The sequence below is a fragment of the Felis catus genome, chromosome A2, assembly GCF_018350175.1.
Source record: "Felis catus isolate Fca126 chromosome A2, F.catus_Fca126_mat1.0, whole genome shotgun sequence".
NCBI classification, from domain to species: domain Eukaryota; kingdom Metazoa; phylum Chordata; class Mammalia; order Carnivora; family Felidae; genus Felis; species Felis catus.
Window position 1 is genome coordinate 109,532,867 of NC_058369.1, and position 22,700 is coordinate 109,555,566.

The 22,700-nt window shown below is 37.2% G+C and overlaps 1 protein-coding gene across 3 annotated transcripts in view; it reads left to right on the top strand.

The window, feature by feature from the left end:
* Nucleotides 1–22,700, top strand: part of BZW2 (basic leucine zipper and W2 domains 2) — a 63,428-nt gene that overhangs the window by 6,824 nt on the left and 33,904 nt on the right. For 2 of the 3 annotated variants that reach the window (XM_045052445.1, XM_003982820.5), the window contains one exon: nucleotides 16,097–16,161. In XM_045052445.1, coding sequence (XP_044908380.1) covers nucleotides 16,104–16,161 — 58 coding nt within the window. In that variant the 5' untranslated portion in view covers nucleotides 16,097–16,103. Of the gene's footprint in view, nucleotides 1–13,218; nucleotides 13,295–16,096; nucleotides 16,162–22,700 lie in introns of those variants that run through there. The other variant, XM_006929231.4, reaches the window with a different exon arrangement.

Sequence of the window (22,700 nt, forward strand, 5' to 3'; positions counted from 1 at the left end):
TTTGATCGTATGTTCTTGCTCTCGAGTAGTTTATAAAATGTGACGTCACATGTTTAAGACTACGTCCAAAAGTACAAACCACTATCTTCAGCATTGGTGGTAGCAGGAAGCTGATAATAGACATGAAAACAAACAATGGAAGAGAAAAGGCCACCTATTGGAATATTTGTCCTTGATTACAATATGCTTTGAAATTTTCCAAAATAATTAAAATATAAATACCTAGACAATAAGCAGGAAATTCTTTCTGAAGTTTAGTTTTTAAATATTTCTGAATCTCTGATCCATGAAATTCTTAAAATCTATACCTTAAAGGAATTTTAGGAGTTTTTATTCTCTCACTTTGACTTCTTTTCAGTTGGACTGTTCTGATATATTTTTTTCCTACTTTTATTCAGTGGATTAGAGATGTTGCTGAAACAGTTACACCTGAGAGATAAAACAGGGATGTAATAATCAGATTAATGTGAACCATTTTAATGCAGGATTGTGGTTGTCATTAGGAGTTTCTGCAGTATCTTCCCTCTGCATCTACTAGGGAATAAAACACATGACTTAGAATAATTTCTGATTTTGTAATATAACATGTACTGATGTGAGCAGAGTATGCGCAAAAGTACTTCTCATTCTTAGCTCACTCTAATGTTGATGCTGATGCCATGGGTCTCTTCAGCAAGTGTGTTTTTGGGGCAGTTAAATGCCAAGTGGAATGATTTGGCCTATGTTGAGCAAAGTGTTTGAAAGATGTAGAATTATATTTTGTCTATTCATATTTCAGATTTTATGTCAGATGAGGACTTTCAAAAAACAATGGTTAGATGTACTATTATCTTTGAGGACTTTTAAATAAATATCAAGAAAACCACCAGGCAGAGGTGAGTAATCAGAAGGAATACAAACTGTTACACACTGCAGAGAATATATCCTAAGCCACTGTTGGGTGAGCAGTTTTAGAATATTCTACTGTCCTCCTGTTCTTGTTCATTTGCACAGAGGACCTTACTTCTTTTCAAACTAACTTCGACAGCTTCCTGGATTTATTTATTTTTTTTTATTTTATTTTTTTTTGTGATCGTTTCTAAGAAAAAAAAATGGCACGTGTTTTTCTCAGTACACGAGGTAATAGAATGAGGTTATTATAAACAGGAAGGAGAACCCCACGTTGCACGGACAGAGGAAACTGCTGCCTAGGGGAACGGTGTCTGGCTTTGGTATTGAGGAGTGTGAAGATTGTGCTTTTGTTAGAGGTGAGCCTCTGCAGGAAACGATGTGATAACCAGCTCCTGTGATACTAGAAACCATGTTGCCATAGATTTCTTATTTACATGTCTCTCAGAAGCAGGACTTTTATTAAATCCTCTCACTAAAGATACATGTTTCCGTAACGGAACTCCGTGGAAAACCACTTGGCATTTGGGAGGTAGCCTGTGCCAGTTCAATTTATCCAAGTGCTGAACTTGAATAGCCTTGAAAATTAATATTTATGCTTTACTCTATCTAATTCTAAACCGTAAAGTCTATGAGGCAAATAATGAAAAAACTGCCTTCGAGTATCATGTAAATAATTGCCCTAGCCCATGCTACAACTTTGGTTGGCTTTTTGGAAAGTGCACTGAATGGAAACCAGGTTGATCAGGTTCTGGCCCTGACTGGTCCCAGTATGGAAGCCCCTGATGGGAAGGCATTTTTTGCTTTTTATCTCTGCTTTATCACCAATGTTAGAATGGAATGCATGACCTCAAGCAAGTGGTTTGACACATCAGCACTTTATTGGATTATTAGATGAAGATCTGGGTTTTGGGTCCCTGGTTTTCAAAGGGTTCTATGCTTCATGGCTATCACTTGTGAGTTAAAAAGTAAAAACAAAACAAAACAGAACAAAAAAAATCATGGCACTTAGGTGGCTCAGTTGGTTAAGCATCCGACTCTTTGTTTCAGCTCAGGTCATGATCTCATGGTTTTGTGACTTTGAGCCCTGTCTTGGGCTCTGTGCTGTCACCACGGAGCTTTAGGGTTTATCTCTCTCTCTCTCTCTCTCTCTCTCTCTCTCTCTCTCTCTCTCTCTCTGCCCCTCTCCTACTGATGATGTCTCTGTCTCTCTCAAATCCATAAACTTAAAAAAAAAAAAAAGTAAAACATATTTAATTGTTAAAACATTAATAAACGCAACCACAGCTCAAATGTATCATGGGATTATTTTAACATACTGGAGACTATTAATTCTTGTTAACTCGCACTCCCCAGGTTTTTGTGCAGTGCTTGGGTTAAACCTCCACTTGGTAGAAAACTAGCACTGTGCAACCTGTCTGATTAACCCCTGTTGAATTCCTGTCGACTAGTACCAGTCGTATGTTTGATAAATAAATACAAACAAGCTATTCTCTATATGTTTGAACCTTAAAAAAAAAAATGTACTTGAGAATTTATAGGTCTATGCTACTTTTTGTTCAGTGTTTGGGGATTTTGTCTTTTTACATTTGAATTTATGTAGTCCACTGCTATAAAATTATTCCAAGGAATACAGTCCCATATCATCAGTGTGCTGTATACCACCAAGTCCGGGGCTTGGCTTTGACATTTCTGTTCAGTTCGTGCTTTGGCAATTGTGAAATACTCGTGTGGATGGTAAGTGATTTTTGTGCCACCCTTCAAATAAGGCTTCATCTGCCAGACAGGCCTGGGCAGGTCCCCTTCTGGGCAGGGTGAGGGGGGTGGGGGGAATGGTTGCAGGCTTGGTTGAGAGAACTCATAAATGTGGAAATGTTTGGATGCCTGCCCACAACCACCTTTGAGTTTCCTGAAAATCCATGATCATGTTTTTTAAGCAAATGCTCCAAAGCAAAATTCTCCCACTGGTTACTAGTCAGGGGTATAATCCTTTTTCTAGAAGATTCTCTTTTCCTCTCCTTGGTTAAGAGAAGAATGGAATATACTTCAATCCCCATTTCTGTAACTTTATCTTCTAACTTCCCACTTGAACAAGTAGTCATATAGACTCCTACCAGTTTTGCATCTGACACAAAATCAACTTTAGTAAAATGATTTGCTCTCTGGAATTTGGCACTACTCCTTGCTGATTCTTTTTTTTTTTTTTTTTTTTTTTTTAAGACTACTTTTTTAGAGCAGTTTTGGGTTTATACTAGATTAAGGGGAAGGTGCAGAGATTTCTGGTATATCTGCTATTTCCATACATACCTAGCCTTTGCCATCGTCCTCATCTCCCCTCGGAGTAGTACACATGGTACAACGGATGAATTTATGGATCGTTTGATAGCACATGGTCTGGCATATCTTGGGTGCTCATCGTAAATGTTCAACCCATTTTCTATACACACACGTATGTGAATTTGTTGACATATACGCATAGACATTTTTTGAAAGGATACAAGTCAGACAATCTTAAAGGTTTAAATTTGTTATTGTTTACATGGAGTGGAATGCTACTCCTTGGACATAAGATTATGGGTGAAAGTTGGAAAGTGGTCTTTATTTTTCACTTTTATGCCCTTTTATACTATTAATTTTTATGCCATCAGTGTGTTAGTGGTACTTTACAGTTTAACAGAGTCCAATAAAATAAAATGATTCTGATTTTCCTAAAGTGATGCATTGGAACACATAGCTTTTAATTTTTTTAAGTTTATTTATATTGAGAGAGAGAGAGAGAGAGAGAGAGAGAGAGAGAGAGAGAGAGAGAGAGAATCCCAAGCAGGCTCCACGCTGTCAGTACAGAGCTCCATGAGGGGCTGGATCCCACAAACTGCAAGATCATGACTTGAGCCAAAATCAAGAGCTGGATGGTTAACTGTCTGAGCCCCTGGAGCCCCCTTAGAACACATAGGTTTTAAAATAAAGATCCTGTGGGGCGTCTGGGTGGTTCAAGTGCAGAGCCTGCTTGGAATTCTGTCTCTCCCTCTCTCTGTCCCTCCCCGCTTGCTCTCTGTCTCTCTCTCTCTCTCTCAAAAATAAGCGAATAAACTTTAAAAAATAAACAAAATAAAATAAAGATCCTAGAGGATGTCATTGAATCAAATCTTGTAACTGCAAGTTCTAATGCAAGGACATTTTTTAGGTTATTCATTGCTGTAATGTTAGAAAAGGTGATAGAATTGGATTTAAATATTTTCTGTATGTAGGTACCAACCTAATAGAGAATTATGCAGTATGTTAAAATGTATACAGTGGCCATTACTTAAAGTTAGATTTATAGATATTTTATCTCCATCTGTTTTCCTTATTTTCTCTAAATGTACCACCATGGGTATATGATGAACTGATCTTATTATCAATTTTTAAGGAATTATTTTCTCTATAAAAAGTATTTTTTCACACCTTATTCAAGTAATCGAGTGGTATGCATTATAATATGAATGGTATGACCATATGTTAATAAGGTAAACAAACGGTAACATAAAATCATATCTTGATAGATATAGCCCTTCCAAATCATCAACTTGTGAGATTTTATTTTTATTCTGTTGATAATTCAGTTGATTGATACATTTTTTTAAAATATTTATTTATTTTTGAAAGAGAGAGCACAAGCCGGGGGGGGGGGGGGGGGGGGGGTGGGAAGAGAGAGGGAGACACAGAATCTGAAGGAGGCTCCAGGCTCTGAGCTGTCAGCACAGATCCCGAAGCGGACTTAAACTCACAAACCATGAGATCATGACCTGAGCCGAAGTTGGACGCTTAACCAACTGAGCCACTCAGGTGCCCCTCAATAAATTGTTCTAAGTTTATTTAAATATTTATATTTAAGTAATCTCTACACACAATGTGGGACTTGAACTCACAATCCTGATATGAAGAGTCACACATTCTACCAAATGAGCCAGCCAGGCACCCCATCAATAAGTGTTTTAAATTGCTTTTTGAAAAATATTTTCATTGCCTGTATTGAAGGAAAAAAGTAATTTGATAGGAAAATTCTGGAATATATCTTTTTTTAATCAGTTTTTTTTAAATGTTTGTTTATTTTGATAGAGAGAGTGTATGTACCTACAAGCAGGGGAGAAGCAGAGACAGAGGGAGAGAGAATTCCAAGCAGGCTCCACACTGTCGGCACAGATTCCAACACGAGGCTGCCATGGGACTGGATTCCAAGAAGTGTGAGATCATGACCTGAGCCAAAATCAAGAGTCAGATGGTTAACCAACTGAGCCACTCAGGCACCCCTTAATCAGTTATTATGTAGTATTTTGTACTTAGGTGTTTTTTGCTTAGATAAATATTTTCTAGATATATAGAAAAAATAATGGCCTGTTTTATTTAAAAATTTTAGAAGCCTTTTCTGTTTAGGAACCATAATTTTGCCTTTAGGTATTTGTTTTGAATTACTCAAAGCTGGAACTTCTTAGCTTTAAGAACCTCACATCTGGGGCACCCTGGTGGCTCAGTCGGTTAGGCACCCAACTTCGGCTCAGGTCATGATCTCACGGTTCGTGGGTTCAAACCCCCGCCTTGGGCTTTGTGCTGACAACTCAGAGCCTGGATCCTTCTTCAGATTCTGTATCTCCCTCTCTCTTTGCCCCTCCCCCACTTGTACTCTGTCTCTCTCTTTGTCTCAAAAATAAATAAAACACTTAAAAAAAACCCTCACATATTTTGCATACATACACATTTTTTTTAATGCTGACTTTACTCTTTCTATGATGGTAATCCTTAATAATAGTTTCTTTCATATCATCCTTCTGAATATCTCCTCAATTAGGACTGTAATATAGAATATTTACTTCCATGGCAGGAATAACATACGTAGTGCAGGGCATTGCTAAGCAGGTCATATAGCTTGCTATGCCAAGGATTTTGTGTAGTCTGTATGTGCAGCAGTATAAAGAACCCTCATTATGATGTTACAGTAAAACCGTTTGGGTGTAATACTGTACATGGGACAAATAGAAAGAAATACATTAACCAGAGTAATGTATTCTAAGGATCTTCAAATCTAGAGTTGGGTTTTATTTTGTTTGTTTGTTTGCTTTTTTACTGGAGTGTGCAATCAATACAGCAGGGTAATTTCCTATATCACAGCTGACCAAATTCTGAAGGATCTGGGAATTTAGAGTAACTCTCTCTATGGCAAGCTTTATTTCTAAGCAGTCCCAAAAAATACAAAATCCCTGTGTTTTTTAGGTTCTTGGGCTTTTTCAGCTCCCTGAATTACTCTTGTTGCCCACCCTCATTCGCTAAAGCATGTATGTCTTCCAATGTTTGCCTTTGCTCCTTGGTTCTATAATTACAGTCACTTTATTTCTGATCCATGTAAAAGGAGGTTGTATACACTTTTTCCCCTTTTTTCATCAGAGCATATTTCTTTACAAGATATTTCTCTTAAAGAACCACAGTACAATAGTAAAATTCAATGAATTTATAATAGATACCATACTTACGGCCATAGTCTACACTCCAGTTTCATCAATTACCCCCAGTACTATCCTAAATACATTACGTGTGTGTGTATAGACACACACACACACACACACACACATAATATGTATATAATTCCTCACAGTACAGCATGCGCTCAAGGATTACATGCTGCATTTAGTAATGCCCTTTTGATTCTCCTTTAATTTGCTATAGTTCTTTGATTTTTGTTTTTATTTTGTTTTTGTTTTTGTTTTTGAGACATTAACATTTTTGAAGAATACAGGCCAGTTGTTTTGGAGAATGTCCCTAGATGTGCCTTTGTTTCCTCATCATTAGATTCAGATCATGCGTTTTTGTTTGGAATGCCACGCAGATAATATCCTGTTCTAACCGTAAACTGTCTGGAGTCATGTGATGTCTGTTGTCCCTGGGTTAAGGTGTTATCTTGTTCCTGCACTGCAGAGTTAACATTTTCTTTTTGTAACTGATGTGAAGATGCTTTGAGGCTTTTCGAATATCCTGTTGATCATCAAGCACCTCTACATATGCGCATGCACACACACACACAGTGTGTCAGGGCACTTTTACCATCCATTGATGATCCTTGCAAGAATCAGTTTTTGGCACAATGATTTTCTAACTCCATGTTTCCTTCTGTATGTATCCATTGGCATTCTACTGAAAAGAAAACTTACATTTATGTCTAATTACTTCTCTTTCCCTTGTGCACTGATCTGTTTCTTTTAGCTAAAATAAATGAGTCTGGACCTCCAGATTCTTATTTTACTCACTGAGTTATTCTTCATGCTGTTGTTAATTATTTTTGTGGCCACATTGTCTCAGGTGATGTCAGTAGATTGTCCTCAGGATAGTTTTTATGTAGTTTGATCTATTTTTATCTTTCTTTGTTAAAAGCCATTCAGTACTTTCTGACACATGACTTCTGAGTATCATATTGAATCTTCCCTGCTCTAACCTTGGAATCAGTCATTTATCCAAGAGACCTTTGTTCTTTAGTAGGAAATGATATTTAGAGCCTGGGTCATATTTCTCCTTATGCACAGATAATATTATTGCCACACTTTGGGGATTGCTTTAAACTTCAAAAGAGGTTAAAGAGTTTCCATTTAAACATGCAATTTTTCTAATTAAAAAGGCTATGCATTCTTACATTATAGAAAATACAGACAAATAACGGAACAGGAATAAAATGCTCCCTGAACTCTATGCGCTCTCTTGACCACGTGTGTTTTGTGTAGCTTAGATTGTATCATGTATATAGAATTTGGTGGGCGTTTAGGTTTTTTTCTGTTTCTACTTAACACATCATTGTTTTCTCCAAGTCCAAAAAATTAAACAGTTGCAGTTTTCAGTCATATACTTTTTATCTTTTCCTTGTGGTCTTTTTATCTCAGTGCTGTGATATCCGTAAGTAGGGAAAGTTTGTTCGCTCGCCCTCCGCATTTTCTGCCTCCCTCTTCAATCCCACATTGTTACCTACCCTCCGTCTTCCGCCTGATCGTCAGAGGATGCACAATTATCCATGTGGAAAGACAGCAATTAGTATTAAAGACTGTGGCAAGCATTTATTTTGTATACTGATTGCACTTTTGATTTTAGTTATGACAAGCTACTCAGTGATAAATGTGTTTTCTCTAAAATTAACATCAATGTTTGGCAAACAGAAATAAGTCACTCAAGGAAATATCTGCCTGGTTACTGCTCTGGTATGTTTAGATGTATGTGCACAGCTTTTAACTCTGGAGAGCATAGGCTGTCTCTGGTTTTGCTCACAATTTTTTTTTTTCCTTTTTAGTGTCGGATTTTCCAACCTTGGCACAATTAAGATTTTGGACCAGATAACCCTTTGTTGGTGGGGGGGGGGGGGCTCTCCTGTGCATTGTCCATTATTAGCAGCACCTATATCCTCTACCTGCTAGATTTCAGTAGCATCCGCACTTCCCCAGCATGACAAAAGAATATCTACAGACATTGCCACATGTTCCCTTGCAGGGCACATAATTACCCCAGAATGAGATCACTGCTCTAGAATAATGCTTAACACATAATAAGCACCCCCCGAAAATACAAATTAATATATATTTAAACCACAGCTGCCCAATCTTTGGGCATTTACTTATTTTATGCCACCATTTCTTCTAAATTCTTAGAATTTGTAGTTTGAAATATTGTAGGTATGCAGTCATCACAATACTTTTGCTTGTAGGCAAAAGTTCTAAGTGTTTTAACTTACCTAGAACAGAGGTTTTGGGGCGTTTTGCTATTAAAATACTTTGAAACATTATTTTTGAGAACCTGGTTTTCTAAAAGCCAAAGTGTGCTCTTACAAATGTCTGGTGTGTGTGTGTGTGTGTGTGTGTGTGTGTGTGTGTGTGTGTGTGTGTGTTTCAAAGTGTTGAGAGACTTTAAGAATCACATCAGTAAGATTAGACTATCTGTGAAGTTGAATGAATATGCCTGGCTAGTTGTTAAGGGAAGAAGGGAAGGATCTGGGGAAAGGAGAAGGGCCCAGAGAAGGGAATATGCATGCCCTGAACTACTTCTTACAATCTACATTAAGCAGAGGACATGAATTGATAGAGTGAAAGCATTTTAGGGTTTTATTCAACTTCCTAAAAGTTTTATAAAATAACTTCACTTAAGAGGAAATAAGTGACATTGCACATTGTCTTTTTTTTTTTTTTAATTTTTTAAATTTACATCCAAATTAGTTAGCATATAGTGCACCAATGATTTCAGGAGTAGATTCCTTAGTGCCCCTTACCCATTTAGCCCATCCCCTGTCCCACAACCCCTCCAGCAACCCTCAGTTTGTTCTCCATATTTATGAGTCGCTTCTGTTTTGTCCCCTCCCTGTTTTTATATTATTTTTATTTCCCTTCCCTTATGTTCATTTGTTTTGTCTCCTAAAGTCCTCATGTGAGTGAAGTCATATGATATTTGTCTTTCTCTGACTCATTTCACTTAGCATAATACCCTCCAGTTCCATCCACGTAGTTGCAAATGACAAGATTTCATTCTTTTTCATTGCCAAGTAATACTCCATTGTGTATATATACCACATCTTCTTTACCCATTCATCCCTCGATGGACATTTCAGCTCTTTCCATACTTTGGCTGTTATTGATGACACTGCTATAAATATGGGGGTGCATGTGTCCCTTCGAAACAGCACACCTGTATCCTGTGGATAAATGCCTAGTAGTGCAATTGCTCGGTCGTAGAGTAGTTCTATTTTTAGTTTTTTGAGGAACCTCCATACTGTTTTCCAGAGTGGCTGCACCAGCTTGCATTCCCAGACATTACACATTGTCTTAATTTATTTCTCTGAAGAAGTTGTACATTGATACTTAAAATGTGATTTTTAGAATATTTCTATTTTTGCTAAAAGGAAAGCAAAGTATCACCATTCAGAACCAAGGTAGATATGCTAATAAGTGTAAGGCGTGAAATTGTTCTGGAAATATGATAATGAAAATTTTATCATGATGCCTCTATATCATAAAAAGATTTAGATGAGTAGTAAGCTCTTAGTGCTTTTTTTCCACAGCACAATTCCTTTGGGTTTTGGTCACTCTTTCCTTGTAAGGTGGTTGCTTAGCACAGTTTAAATTTCCACCATTAATGTCCCTCTGGAGATGGTTGTAAGTTTTTGAGGGGAGAACTATTATTAAGTTTGGTACTCTTTAAGAAAGATTATTTTTGTTCTTTCATACCATTAAGGATAAGAGGAAATGGGACATGAATATAATAGTGATATTTAATTTTTTTTTTTTTTACCGTTTATTCATTTTTGAGAGACAGAGAGACAGGTGTGAGTGGGGGAGGGGCAGAGAGAGAGGGAGATACAGAATCTGAAACATGAAACAGGCTCCAGGCTCTGAGCTGTCAGCACAGAGCCTGACATGGGCTCCAACTCACAGACCACGAGATCATGATCTGAGCCGATGTCAGATGCTTAACCAACTGAGCCACCCAGGTGACCTTGGCCTATATTTCTTTAACGTACTATTTTAGATTTTAGAGGGAAAATGTTTTTGCCATTCACTGTGTAAGAAGACTCAGTACCATGTTTATATGTATGTAACCTGAACCAGTATTAAGTAGAGTGGCATTTGAGTGACTAATATTTTTGTACTAAAGAAGGGAATATCTGATTTTATTTAGAAACTTTTTTTTTTATAGATAGGCTACTATTTGAAATTTCTTTTTTTTTTTCTTTTTTCCAATTATTATAAAAACTAAAGCTTACATAGAATGTGCCTGGAGATATAATGAAGAATTCTGTAGAGGCTGGGGATGATTTTGAGTATAGAGGCTGTTTGGTACAAAATCATAAGGACATTTAAAAAGATAATGTTGTTCTTGGCAACAAACTGTAGTGTTATTGTAGGCATTTATCTGGTCTATTGCTTTAGAATGTTAGTAATTTACACTTTTAGAGAGCAACTTAATTATTTTTGTTTCTTCTGAGATCATTTTTATGAACCCGAATGACTCCTGGACACAACTTTCAGTGAAGGATTTTATGATGTATGTTCCTAGAGTTTTAGCTTTAATGGAAAGGAGAAGAGTTTATAACTTTGGGAAATTTTTAGTTCATTCTTCTTATGGTACATTATTTCGCTCATTTGGAGTATAGAATAAAAGGTAGTTCTTGAACGTTCCTCCTGAGCACAAAGTGCTTCATGGGAATGTTGCTGTGAAGTGGCAATCACATTGCCAGTTTTGTGTGCTGGTGTTACTGTGCCGTTCCCAAACACTTTATACTTTGGAGATGATGTTGCTGCCTGGTAACTTTTATTATCTTAGAACGGAAAGTCTTTTTTTTTTTTTTTTTTTTTTTTTTTCCCTTCATACTGTCTCTAGGGTTATTTACTACCCAGAGAGAGTTTCACATGGAAGTTTGATGGGTTCTTCTTTTCTCACAATAGCCACCAGGTTTTGAAATTTGGGCAAAACGCTCCTCCAAGCCACTTTATTTAAAAACTTCATATTCTTTGTATGTATTTTCACCTTTTTATTAAATTGAAGTGTGTTAGGCTATAATGAATGCTTTAGAACTGGGTTGCCCACCGTAACGACTGGCCACATTGGCTATTTTCATTGTAATTCATGAAAATTAAATTTTAATTCCTCAGTTACACCAGCCACATTTCAAGGGCTCAACAGCTACATGTGTCTAGTAGTTGCCGTATTAGACAGTACAGATCTAGAACATTTCCACCACCACAGACACTCCTGTTGGACGCACTGCATTAGAATGGGGGATGGCAGACTGCAATCCCAGGCTGGGAGCCCAGCCTGATCTACCACTTGTTTTCTGTAAATAAAGTTCTATTGCCATACAGTCACGACCTCCTGTTTACATATTGTCTGTGGCTGCTTTCAGGCTATAACAGCAGAATTGAGTAGTTGAAACAGACCATGTGGCTCACAGAGCCGAAACAATTTTCTTTTATCCCTTTGCAGAAGATTTCCACCCCACTGTCCTGTGTGCATACTCATGATTCTTAAAGGTCAAGTTGTTTTCCCAAACGACTTTTTTTTTTTTAATGTTTATTTGTTTATATTTGAGAGAGAGGGGGAGACACAGAATCCAAAGCAGGTTCCAGGCTCTGAGCTGTCAGCACAGAGCCACTCGTGGGGCTCAAACCCACGAATCGTGAGATCATGACCTGAGCCGAAGTCAGATGCTCACCCAACTGAGCCACCGAGGCACCCCCTGTGTATGCGTATTCCTAAAGTTGAGGTTGTTTGGATAGCATACTTATATGTGCATATTAGCAGTGTAACGTATTACATAAGGCAGATTATCACACTCCAAATATTATCCAGACCAGAAGAACAATCGTCCCCTTTTAGGAACAGTAAGAAGTCCTTCTCTGGCAGATCACATTCTTTCCAAAATGAAGGGAATGAAAGAAGGAGAGCACCAGCAAGAGCACATACAACAGGGCAGTCTACTCACGGTGTGCTGGACAACTGGTGGAATTAGTGCACTGTTGGCAAGAGGCCAGTCCATCTGAGTGCTGGCCCATCATCACACTTGGGCCCTGAGTCCTGTTGGGAGTAAGGGATGGAATCTGCGAAGGACCCAGGACAGCTAGAATATTAATAGAGGGAGGTGGGTGAAATTCATCTATTATGTTAAACCTAAAACTCTTTCCATTTAGACTTAAATAGGAATGTATTCAAAAAATGTTTATTTCATGAATAGGGTGCTTAGTTTTGAATTTTGGTTGATTGAATCATTTTAATACTTCACTGTCTTTTTTACCTTGTGGAATATCCAAGAAATTTAGTCTCTTAGATGGCAGGTGAAATATTTAAATCCATTTTGTTTTACCATTTTGCATACAGTTTTCTTGAATAATACTATTTTAAACCCTGGAGCTTTTCCATTTGGGGGGACAGCATGAGCTTATTTTTATTTTGTCTGTGTGTTTGGCTTATAGTTTTATATGCATACATATATGCATGCATAGGTTGTATCCCACATAAGTTTTGTCTCTGAGGATTCTGTAAAACTGATTTTAAAATAAATACACATAGACACATACACACAAGTATGCATTTCTCGTTGTTGTCAAGTTGTAAATTGTAATGCAACCCAATAAAAATAAGCTTTTGATGTTGGCCTAATAGAGCTGTCTTTGTTACTTTTTGTTACTTTCCCAGGTTTAAACTAGCACAGTTTCTTATTCAAAGTGCCCTTGCTTCTCTTTTGCCACAGCTTCAGTGAGTGCCTTATAAAGCCTGGCCCTCACTGGAGCAGATTATAATGTAGCATGGATTGCTAAATTTAGAGAGAAGCCAGACCTCTGCTCTAAATAGTAACAGCTAAGCGATAGAGACTTGCTGCGCAGAATATCTTCATTTAGTCTTTCAATACCAGTAGGTGAGTTTCTGTTTGTGTTTGTTTTAATATTTGCTGTTGTGTTCGTCAAGATCTCTGTATGCTTTTTTGTTTGCATGTTTATTATGTTATCTTCCACATATAGCATATGGAGAGTGTGAATGGTAAGCCCAGGAAACTAGACCACGAAGAAACAAACTTGTGTTTAGAACTGAACAAAGTATAAATATAAATGGAGCTAAAGATTTTTAAAATAGAGTAACTCTGTCATTGGTAGGCTGGGTTTTGTGGTGATTCCTCATTAGCAGAAAAAGAGCAACAAAATGCAAAGGTAGAGGTAGAGAATTCTGTGAGTTTGTCTTCTGGACCTTAAAATAAAACTCTTAGTGAAGGCTCACACTTCAAAAGTATTTTTTATTGATTCCAAAATAGAGACATCTTTGGCAAAGAGTAACTCGTTCCTGCATGTTCATCTGCTGGAAAAGCTTCTGGCTACCTGGGGTCTATTTTTCTTATATCTCAGTATGAGCCCTAAACTCTTTACCAGGTGTTTTTCTTTGCTGGCACAAGAAAACATTGATATTTGTAATGTTTGGGGAGGGGGGTAGACACTATAAACATGTATGCGCGCGCCCATTTATCACATGTACCCCCGGTGACCTGTTTGCTAATCTAGAGTGAATCTGCTGAAAATGCCAACAAGGAACTTTCTGAATGAGTTTTGTGGTGAATGTAAATAATGCATGAGAAGCTCTGTTTCTGACTTGTATCAAACAGAGTTTATTGCATTTGTAATTATTTCAGTATGTAGCAGCTGCCCCAAACACCAAGAGCCATCACTCTCTCTGAGCTTGTTCTAGGTTGTACTTGTGTTGAGTTGTAAATGTTTGTGGATTTTACCTCCCCTAGGCATGCTCCTTGAGGGCACGGAATCTGGCTTAGTCACCTTTATATCACAAAGCATGATATATTAAGTTCACACTATAGTATTAATAAAAATTATCTGTACTGAAACTATAGAAGAAATTTTTGTGTTTGTTACTTTATTTTTTAATCAGTTCCACTTAAATTATGATTAAAGTTTTGAGTGATAAGCAGATTGCTTTCTATATGAAGATAGGAGATTTTCTTCTTTTGTTTGTGGAAAGAAGGTTTTGGTGTATAAAGTGAATAATTTTTCCATGTTATTGAAGATTTTTTTTTAAACTTTGAGACATAAATAATTCGCTTAAATACTGCAAATTTTCTTGATTGTTTAATAGTGACTTAATCAGAAAAAATCTGAACATTTTCAAATCACAATTTAAAGAAGACCCTTGAAAGGTAATTAAATCATTTGCTTGACATTCTCTTAAATTGTTTGGTCTTCATAATTTAGGCAACTTGGATATATCTTCAGGTTATAATATTAATGCCAGCAAGGTTATTCTTAATTTGTAAAAGATCTTATGGAGCAGGGTTTTTTTTTTTTTTTTTTTACTTTTTTTTAAAGATAATTGATTCTTTTTAAAATTTTCCTTGCAGAGAAAAGCAAAAATTGCATATACTCTCTTTGTAACCAAAAAGTTATGCTTCACACTTTTATTTAACTTGCTTTTTTCCATTAACACTGTACCTTGAACATCTTTCCATGTCTGCAACAGCTTATTTAACAAGTATTTACTAAATGCTCACTCTTTACTTACCATTGTGTTAGATGCTAAAGATACTGCTTTTAGTAGAACGGACAAAGTCCCTACTCACCTAGAGGTTTCACCCTCATGGGAGAAGTAGACCGCAGGCAAACAGATAACAGTGGAATGTCAGGTGCTGCTAAAGGCTGTGAAGCGAAGTAAAGCTAGGTAAAAGGAGAAAGAACAGACACCAGTAGTGGGGATGTACAGGTAAGGCCTCTCTGAAAAGGAGGCCCTTGAGTGTGTCAGTGAGGGAGCCACCTCAAGGGTTGGGGAGAGATCTTCCCAGAGGAGAGGAAACCTTCTCTGGCACATTAGAAGAAGAAAGAGGGCAGTCTGGCTGGAGCACAGTGAGTGATGGGGAGAGATGCAGGTGTGGGAAACATAATCAGAGAGGTAGCCAGAGCAAGAAATGCAGTACATTTAGATTTAACTCATTCTTCTGTATAGCTTCATAACATTCCACTTAATGGCTTATGATAACTTATCTAACCAGATGACTGTTTATGAGCATTTAACTTTGCATGTTTTTATGCATTCAACAATGCTGCAGCTAAACCTTTATACACACACACACACACACACACACACACACATAAAATGCATATTTGTGCAGGTAAAATGGTAAATTTCTAGGAAAAGGAATGCTAGACCACACGTTATAACATGTAAATATTTATATTCACCAAATGCTTCCCAAAAGTATTGTGTGGAATTTATTCCCTATGCCAGAGTTTATGTCTGTGGTTTTCCCTATGTCTTTTGTCAACACTAGGTATTATTAAACTTTAAAAATTTTTGCCAGTTCGACAGTTAAAACTATACCTTGCTTTGGGGTGCCTGGGTGGTTCAGTTGGTTGAACATATGACTTCAGCTCAGGTCATGATCTCATGGTTCCCTAGTTTGAACCCCATGTCAGGCTCTGTACTGACAGCTCAGAGCTTGGAGCCTGCTTCAGATTCTGTGTATCTCCCTCTCTCTCTCTGCCCCACCCCTGCTCACATTCTGTCTCTCTCAAAAATAAATAAACATTAAAAAATTTTTTTTAATTACACCTTGCTTTTTAAAAGTGTATTCAGTATAGGTGAGGTTGAACATATGCTTATTAGCCATACATTTTTTTATGAACTGCTTATTTGAAATATATAATCTTTTTTTCTTTGTTTTCAGAAATTTTATGAATAAGCATCAGAAGCCAGTGCTAACAGGCCAGCGGTTCAAAACTCGGAAAAGGGGTAGGTTGTGCTGCCTATTTGTGGGACTGGGGGGCTGAGAGAGTAGGTGAAGTTCTCAGCAAGACAGGAGTTTGGGGAAGGATTAGAATTATCCTTGTTCACACCTAAGCTCACTAGTTCTACTCTCCTGGGCTCTGAATGTAGAATCTGAAGTTCTGCCTCCAAGCCTCTGAAAGGTTACTTAGGTGTCTGACCTCAGACAAGTCATTTAACTTGTCTAAACTTTGTGTCTATCTACAAAATGAGGATGATTCTGTCTGTTCAGGTTTCCTCACTCTCCTGTGAGGCTATGAAGACACTAGATAAACTTCACTATTTTTGACATCAGCATTTATATTTGAGTTTTGCTTTCTTTGTTGTTTTTAAGGAAATGTTGAAAGCAAAGATGGTAAAACTTAGGAGAGAGGTAATCTAGGGAAGGAGATATTGAGGAGTTTTTACTCTTGAGAATTTAAGAGGTCACATTAAATTTATTGCCTAAGTATCTTGAAAACTCAGTATTTTCAAGTGTCTTTTATTGTGGAAAGGTAGTGTTGAACCTGTTTGATGACTGGGAAAATTTCTGTTTGTGTGAATGACTTATTTTTAGGTCATGTTCATCTCCCTACCCTTTCTGCATAAAGAATGGTTTTAAATTTTAAGTGTTTAATCAGTTTGGCATTCTTATACAGAAGTCCTCTTGGACTTAAAAAAAAAAAAAAAAATAGCTGAGCCATAACCTGATTAGGAAACTTTTTAAAAGGAAACATGGTACAAGATTATTATGTTGACTAACACTAAGATAGTAACTGAAACGTATTTAAGGAAATATCATGTAGAAAGCTAAATGATGGTGGGATATCTCTCTGAAGGCCTCACTACTGATTATGAAACATAATGGCATGTAATGGTATCATGTGCTACATTGTTGAATTGATGACCCATATGTTACGGCTTTGGCATTTCCAGTGTTGAGGTGGCCCCTGAACCTTCCGCTGTCTTGCGTAAGGATGGTGTCTGCATAAGTAGCAAGTCTAGCCTTGCAGAAGAAAAAGAAGTCTCCATGCAATCAATGGAGTGGAAGAGTTCATGAGAGTAGCTAGATAGCCACGAGGCTGGATTTCTTTGTAGATGCTGCTTGCAAGGAATTCACATTCGTACTGAAACAATGAAACTAAGAAACTGTAAACTAAGCAAAAGGTGGTTATTTTGTACAGTAATTTTTGTCTTGTGCTTTCCCGTTTTCTTTTTTTTTTTTTTTTCCATCCCTGGCTCATCCCTACAAACTAATACACATATGACCTCAGCCATCTCCTTCTGCTTAGTCCCATCTTTGTCATATAAACTGTGTCTCCATGATATTTCCCCATTGAAATCTGGACCCTGATATTAACACAAGGTGTTACAGTCAGTGTGCCTTCCTTCTCTCATTGTTTAAAGCAGTCAATGAGGGGAAAATGATGTGGATGATTTCAGAAGCATTTCATCAGTAAGGAACGATATAGTTCAGAAAGCTAATTATAGTTAAGGTATTGTTGGGCCTGGTAATGTGATAATAGCTAATATATGTCCAACTGTGAGGTGCAGAAAGGTTTGCCATCGCCTGCCCACTGGGGGAACATGTTAATCTCAGACCTGGATCTCCAGCTTTATTCGTGGGACGCTGATTCACGGTAACTGAGCTTAAAAGCCAAGAGAGGGCCCAAGGGTGTATTGCACAACAGCAGGCGTGATTCAACAAGTCAACTGGCCCTTAGAGTCAGTCTACAGTTTTAAGCCAAAAAGGTTTTCTCTAAATCTGAGCTGGTTTATCTCTGATTCATTTAGTGGGCAAGATTGTGCCTGTGTCTTACCGCTGCTGGAATACTCAGAGCTACCCAGAAATATATATTATTTGCCATTGATGTGGATTCATATAACTCAGATCTATTGGGGATTTAAGCACTTGAGCTATTTTGTGCCTGCTGGTTGGAAATTAAAAAAAAAAAAAAAATGGAGTCAACCTCAATTTCTGCTCTTCATAATAGCGAATTGCATCCTGATGATTTATCGTGCTTTGGCTTTTCTTTTGCTCTTATGATAGGGCTGACTTCAGATAAATGGCTGGCAGTTTTGTAGAGGTAAGGAAAAAAATCTAGTGAGGATATCTCAAGGTCATTTTGCTAGGCTGTCTTCTGAAGGTCTGTCTTCAATTTGAAATTGTTTTCTAACAAAGCTAATAATGCTCTTCCATGCCAAGTCAGGGAAACAAAACTATTTTTATTGCCTAAGATCAAAATTAAACATTATGACGCGACACATCATTTAGAAATCCGTTCAGACTCTTTTCCTTTATAAAATATGCACATCTTGTTTATGATACTTTCTTCAAAGAGATTATGTTTTCTAGTATGACTTGTGGGAATTTGAAATGATGGAATTTCTCCCCTGAGCCATTGTTATGCTTAGCTAAATGAAATAGTTAATGACTGAACTCTCCTCTTTATAAATTTTGTAGAGAAATTGGATTAAAATTACTGAAAATAGGAGAGAAAAAAAAATAACCAACTACAGGCAACCAGAGTGACCACATACTCCATTTCATCTGTGTTGACAGTTTTAAATACTCTTAGATTTTCAGTAAGTGTTAGCGACTAAGCTGGTAAATGTTCAAATGTTGAACTCTGTGTGTGTGTGTGTGTTTGTGTGTGTGTGTGTGTGTGTGTATGCACATAGGTAGAAAACCCATGATAGTTCTTACTCATTTATTATAACTAAGTGACATTCAAAAAGGGATGTAAGTTATGCTATTTATCACTTAATTAACAGGTAGGAAAAGTGTTATATTAACCAGTTACCATGGTATCCAGTGAAAGCATTGTGTTTAGATAACTTACGGACATATTTGAGCATCAGAAATAGACCTGTTTCTCAGTGTCAGTACAAGGGCCAGCATGACTAACTCTGTAGTGTCACACTTCTGATTCACCAGCACAGTATAAATTTGAGACCCTAATTATATACTTCCCGCTTCTAGGGAGGTTTGACCTGTCAAATGGAAACTCAAAGAGTAATAGCATATTTTCATTAGGATTTTGTTAGTTTTTTTTGCCAGACTTTCCTCATGTGAAGTACAAATTACACGTAATGTTGTTTCAGATAAAAAAGAACCTTTGGGTAAAATGTCATGTTTCTCCAAACGTTCGTCAGGGTTGTGGCCATTTTCTTGTTGGGGAATTTTGCATTCCACTGGGTGGGCATTTTATCTCAGCAGATGGGAGTTGCTTTTCAGCCTACAAAAGAATGATTAATCCTTTCATGCCATCACGATTTCTTTAGATTCCCGAGCTACAAGGGATCATCTTGACCTACTGCGTTATTGCTCACTGTTTTGAAGTATCTTCGGCCGTGACCTGCTGTCTCCCTCCTTTTACTTTCCTCTTCCTTGGCAAATCTCTTAGGAAAATAAAACCGAAATGAAGGGCTTTGTGCAGACACAAGTTTTTAAGTTGTCTCTTAGTTTCAAAACAAAGCCCTCTGCATGAATTCTTAGCATAGTCTAGATTTTTACCTGTGTACCAGCTTTCATTTTCCACTGCTTCAAATTAATAATTTTCAAATCATCAAAGTCTGTTCTACCACCTGAGTCAACATCCAAATGTGTCGCAGTGCCATTGCAGGAATGGCGTCAGTTGATTTTGAAAGCTGGTTACAAGACAGTAAACAACTTGTGGAGTCTTTTCTTCTCATGTTCTCATATTACAAGGAAAGAAAACTTTCTCTCCCAAGTGGAAAGGAGAATTACCTTTTGGTAAATCTGAACCCTGAGTGGGGGGTGAAGTTTCCCTTGCTTGCCAGTGAGTTCCTCGTGTGCAGTCATGATTACCCCCTCTAACAGCCTCTCATAATCTATTCCTGTGGAGTTCCCATTCTCTTCCTCCCCCTCTACAAAACAAGACCTTAATTATATATATATATATATATATATATATATATTTTTTTTTTTTTTTTTGCATTCAACATTTGCATGTTCTGGGCTGCTTAATATTTTGCTTATGGCATCAAAAGGACTTTTATCTCTTGTTCATGAAAAATAGTGTTCAATTTACATCTGTCTTTATGGCATGTTATGCTGTGTGACTCTGACTGGTACTGGGAATGCCATTCTTCTCTGGTTCTTGTGCTGTGGTGTTAACCCCTTACAACTCATCCCTTCTACTAGATCAGGATAAACAGTGAGTCTATACAAACCAGGCAGGTGCTGTCTGGTTTTCAAGTAGTTTTTAATTGTATCACAGTCACGCGTTTTAAATAGTCAAAAGAATTCTGCAAGACATATGATAGAGACAGCAAATCTGATCCCCAGAGAAATGCCTTCTGCTTTTTACATGCTTGTTTTAATTTTTACATTCATGTAACCAAATACCATCCTTACATGGTTTTTTCCTGACTTTCCTGTTTGTACTCTGGAAGATGAAGATTTAGCTCTCTTTCACGTGCAGACCTCTTCTCAATTCTTTCTCTGTGACACAGTTTTAGCTTAGCCACTATTTAGGGTTTATATTATTGGGACTTTATACCTGCTATTCATAGCTCAACTGTTATGCGGTTGGTTTGATCTATCTGAACATCATTTTACCTCTGGAGTTAATGTTTCATAATTTATCTTCCCTTTTTTGATGAGTTTTCTGTGCCTTAACACTAGTCAGTACTAACCTTTCCCTTTGTTTTGTAAACCTTCCAATACAAAAACTTTAGGAATTCTTATCCTCCATCATGTTAGACTCATAGTGAAAAGCTCCCCTGGTCAGTTTGCTCCCTGGGCCTGCAGTACAGCTGTCAACATGAAATGTTTGAAATGTCTTTTCACCGGTGTCCTGGAGAATCCTATTTCCTGGCTCATGTTCTTTTTTCCTCCTTTTTCCTGGGATCTCCTGACTTAAGATCACGAGTTATTCTCCCATTTTTGGCCGAGCGTCTGCTTCAGTAGCTCTTTTAAAAAAGATTGTATGAGAAACATCATTTTTGAGGCCTCAGGTGTCTCAAAATACATTTATCCAGCTTTTGTGCTGAGTTAACAGTTACGCTGAACACTGAATTGTGGTTTCAAAATCGTTGTCCCTCAGAATTTTGAAGACATTTCATCTGGTTTCTGATATTTCTGTGGAGCAATTTAATGACATTCTGGTTTTTTGGTAGTTTGTATGTGATTTGGGTTTTTACCCCTGAAACTTCCAATAGCTGCCTTATTCCCAGTGTTGAGATTTCTCGATAATGTGTGAGCCTTGTTGTGGGCCCACTTGGAATCCTTGTGCTGGTGTCTAGACAGTTCTTTATTGGGAAACTCATGTCCTTCAACTCTGTAACACTTTCTTGAAATTTTTAAATCATTTCTTTCCTTTTTGAAAAAAGAATTCTGAGGGCATCCAGCTGCTCGCTTGGTGGAGCGGGTAACTCTTGATCTTGGGGTTGTGAGTTTGAGCCCCGCCTTGGGTGTAGAGATTGCTTTAAAAAAATTCTCATTATGCTCATTATTTAAACATTTCACTTGTCTGCTCTTTTTCTTATTTTTTTGCACTTATTTTCTAGGTCTTTTTTTCTTGACTTTTTAAATCTAGTTTCTAAGAGATAGTCTCAGCTTTGTCTTTCAGCTCTTACTATTGAGTTTTTAACTTATTTTGTCATACATTCCATTTCCAAGAACTCTTTTATTCATGAAATGTTTCTTTTCTTTATATAATATAGTCTTCTTCCTCTCCTTTCCCTCTTCCCTTCTTAGAGTTGCAGTATCCACTTATCTCCCTAAAGGTATTTATGGTAAGATTTTTGTGAAGTCTCTGTTTCATCTTTTGCCCCTCCCTTTCCACACCCAACTCATTCTCCCTAAAGGGAAGGTAAAGGTGAAGAAGTCCTTTGAATTGAATCTTACTTTTACCTTTAATTTAGCTTTTTTTTTTTTTTTCTGCCTCTTCTGACCTCCTCCAATTTATCATCTTCACTTCTTTTCAACAGTGTATGATCCTTGCTTTGTTTAAGATCAGGTTTGTTTAAGGGGTGCTTGACTGGCTCAAGCAACTCTTGATAACTCTGGATATGCAGGTCATGAGTTCGAGTACCGCAGTGGGTGTAGAGATTACTAAAAAATAAAAATTAAAAAAAAAAAAAAAGATCTGACTCCAAATGACCTTCCACAAGAAGTCTCTGAGGATAGAAAGCTACATGTATTTTTATTCCCAAATCCTCTGAAGCCCTTTCAGGGCTTCTACAAATTCAAAAATATTGTCATTATAATGCTAGGATATTATTTGCCTCTTTTACATGTTTACTCTGGTTTATGGTGGTTTCCCAGAGGCTACATGATGTGTGATATTACAGTGGATATGGGACTCCATCTGTCTGCTATTAAGCCAGGTGTTAAAGAGATTCAAGAAAGCCTGGTTCACACTAATTTTTTTTTATTTGATAAATATTTTTTAATTTTCTGGTTTAATTTCTATAAAGTAAGTATCCAGAGATATAACCTCCTTACAGAAAAATGCTCTTTGGAATCCTCAATACTTTTTTTTTTTAGTAATTTTATT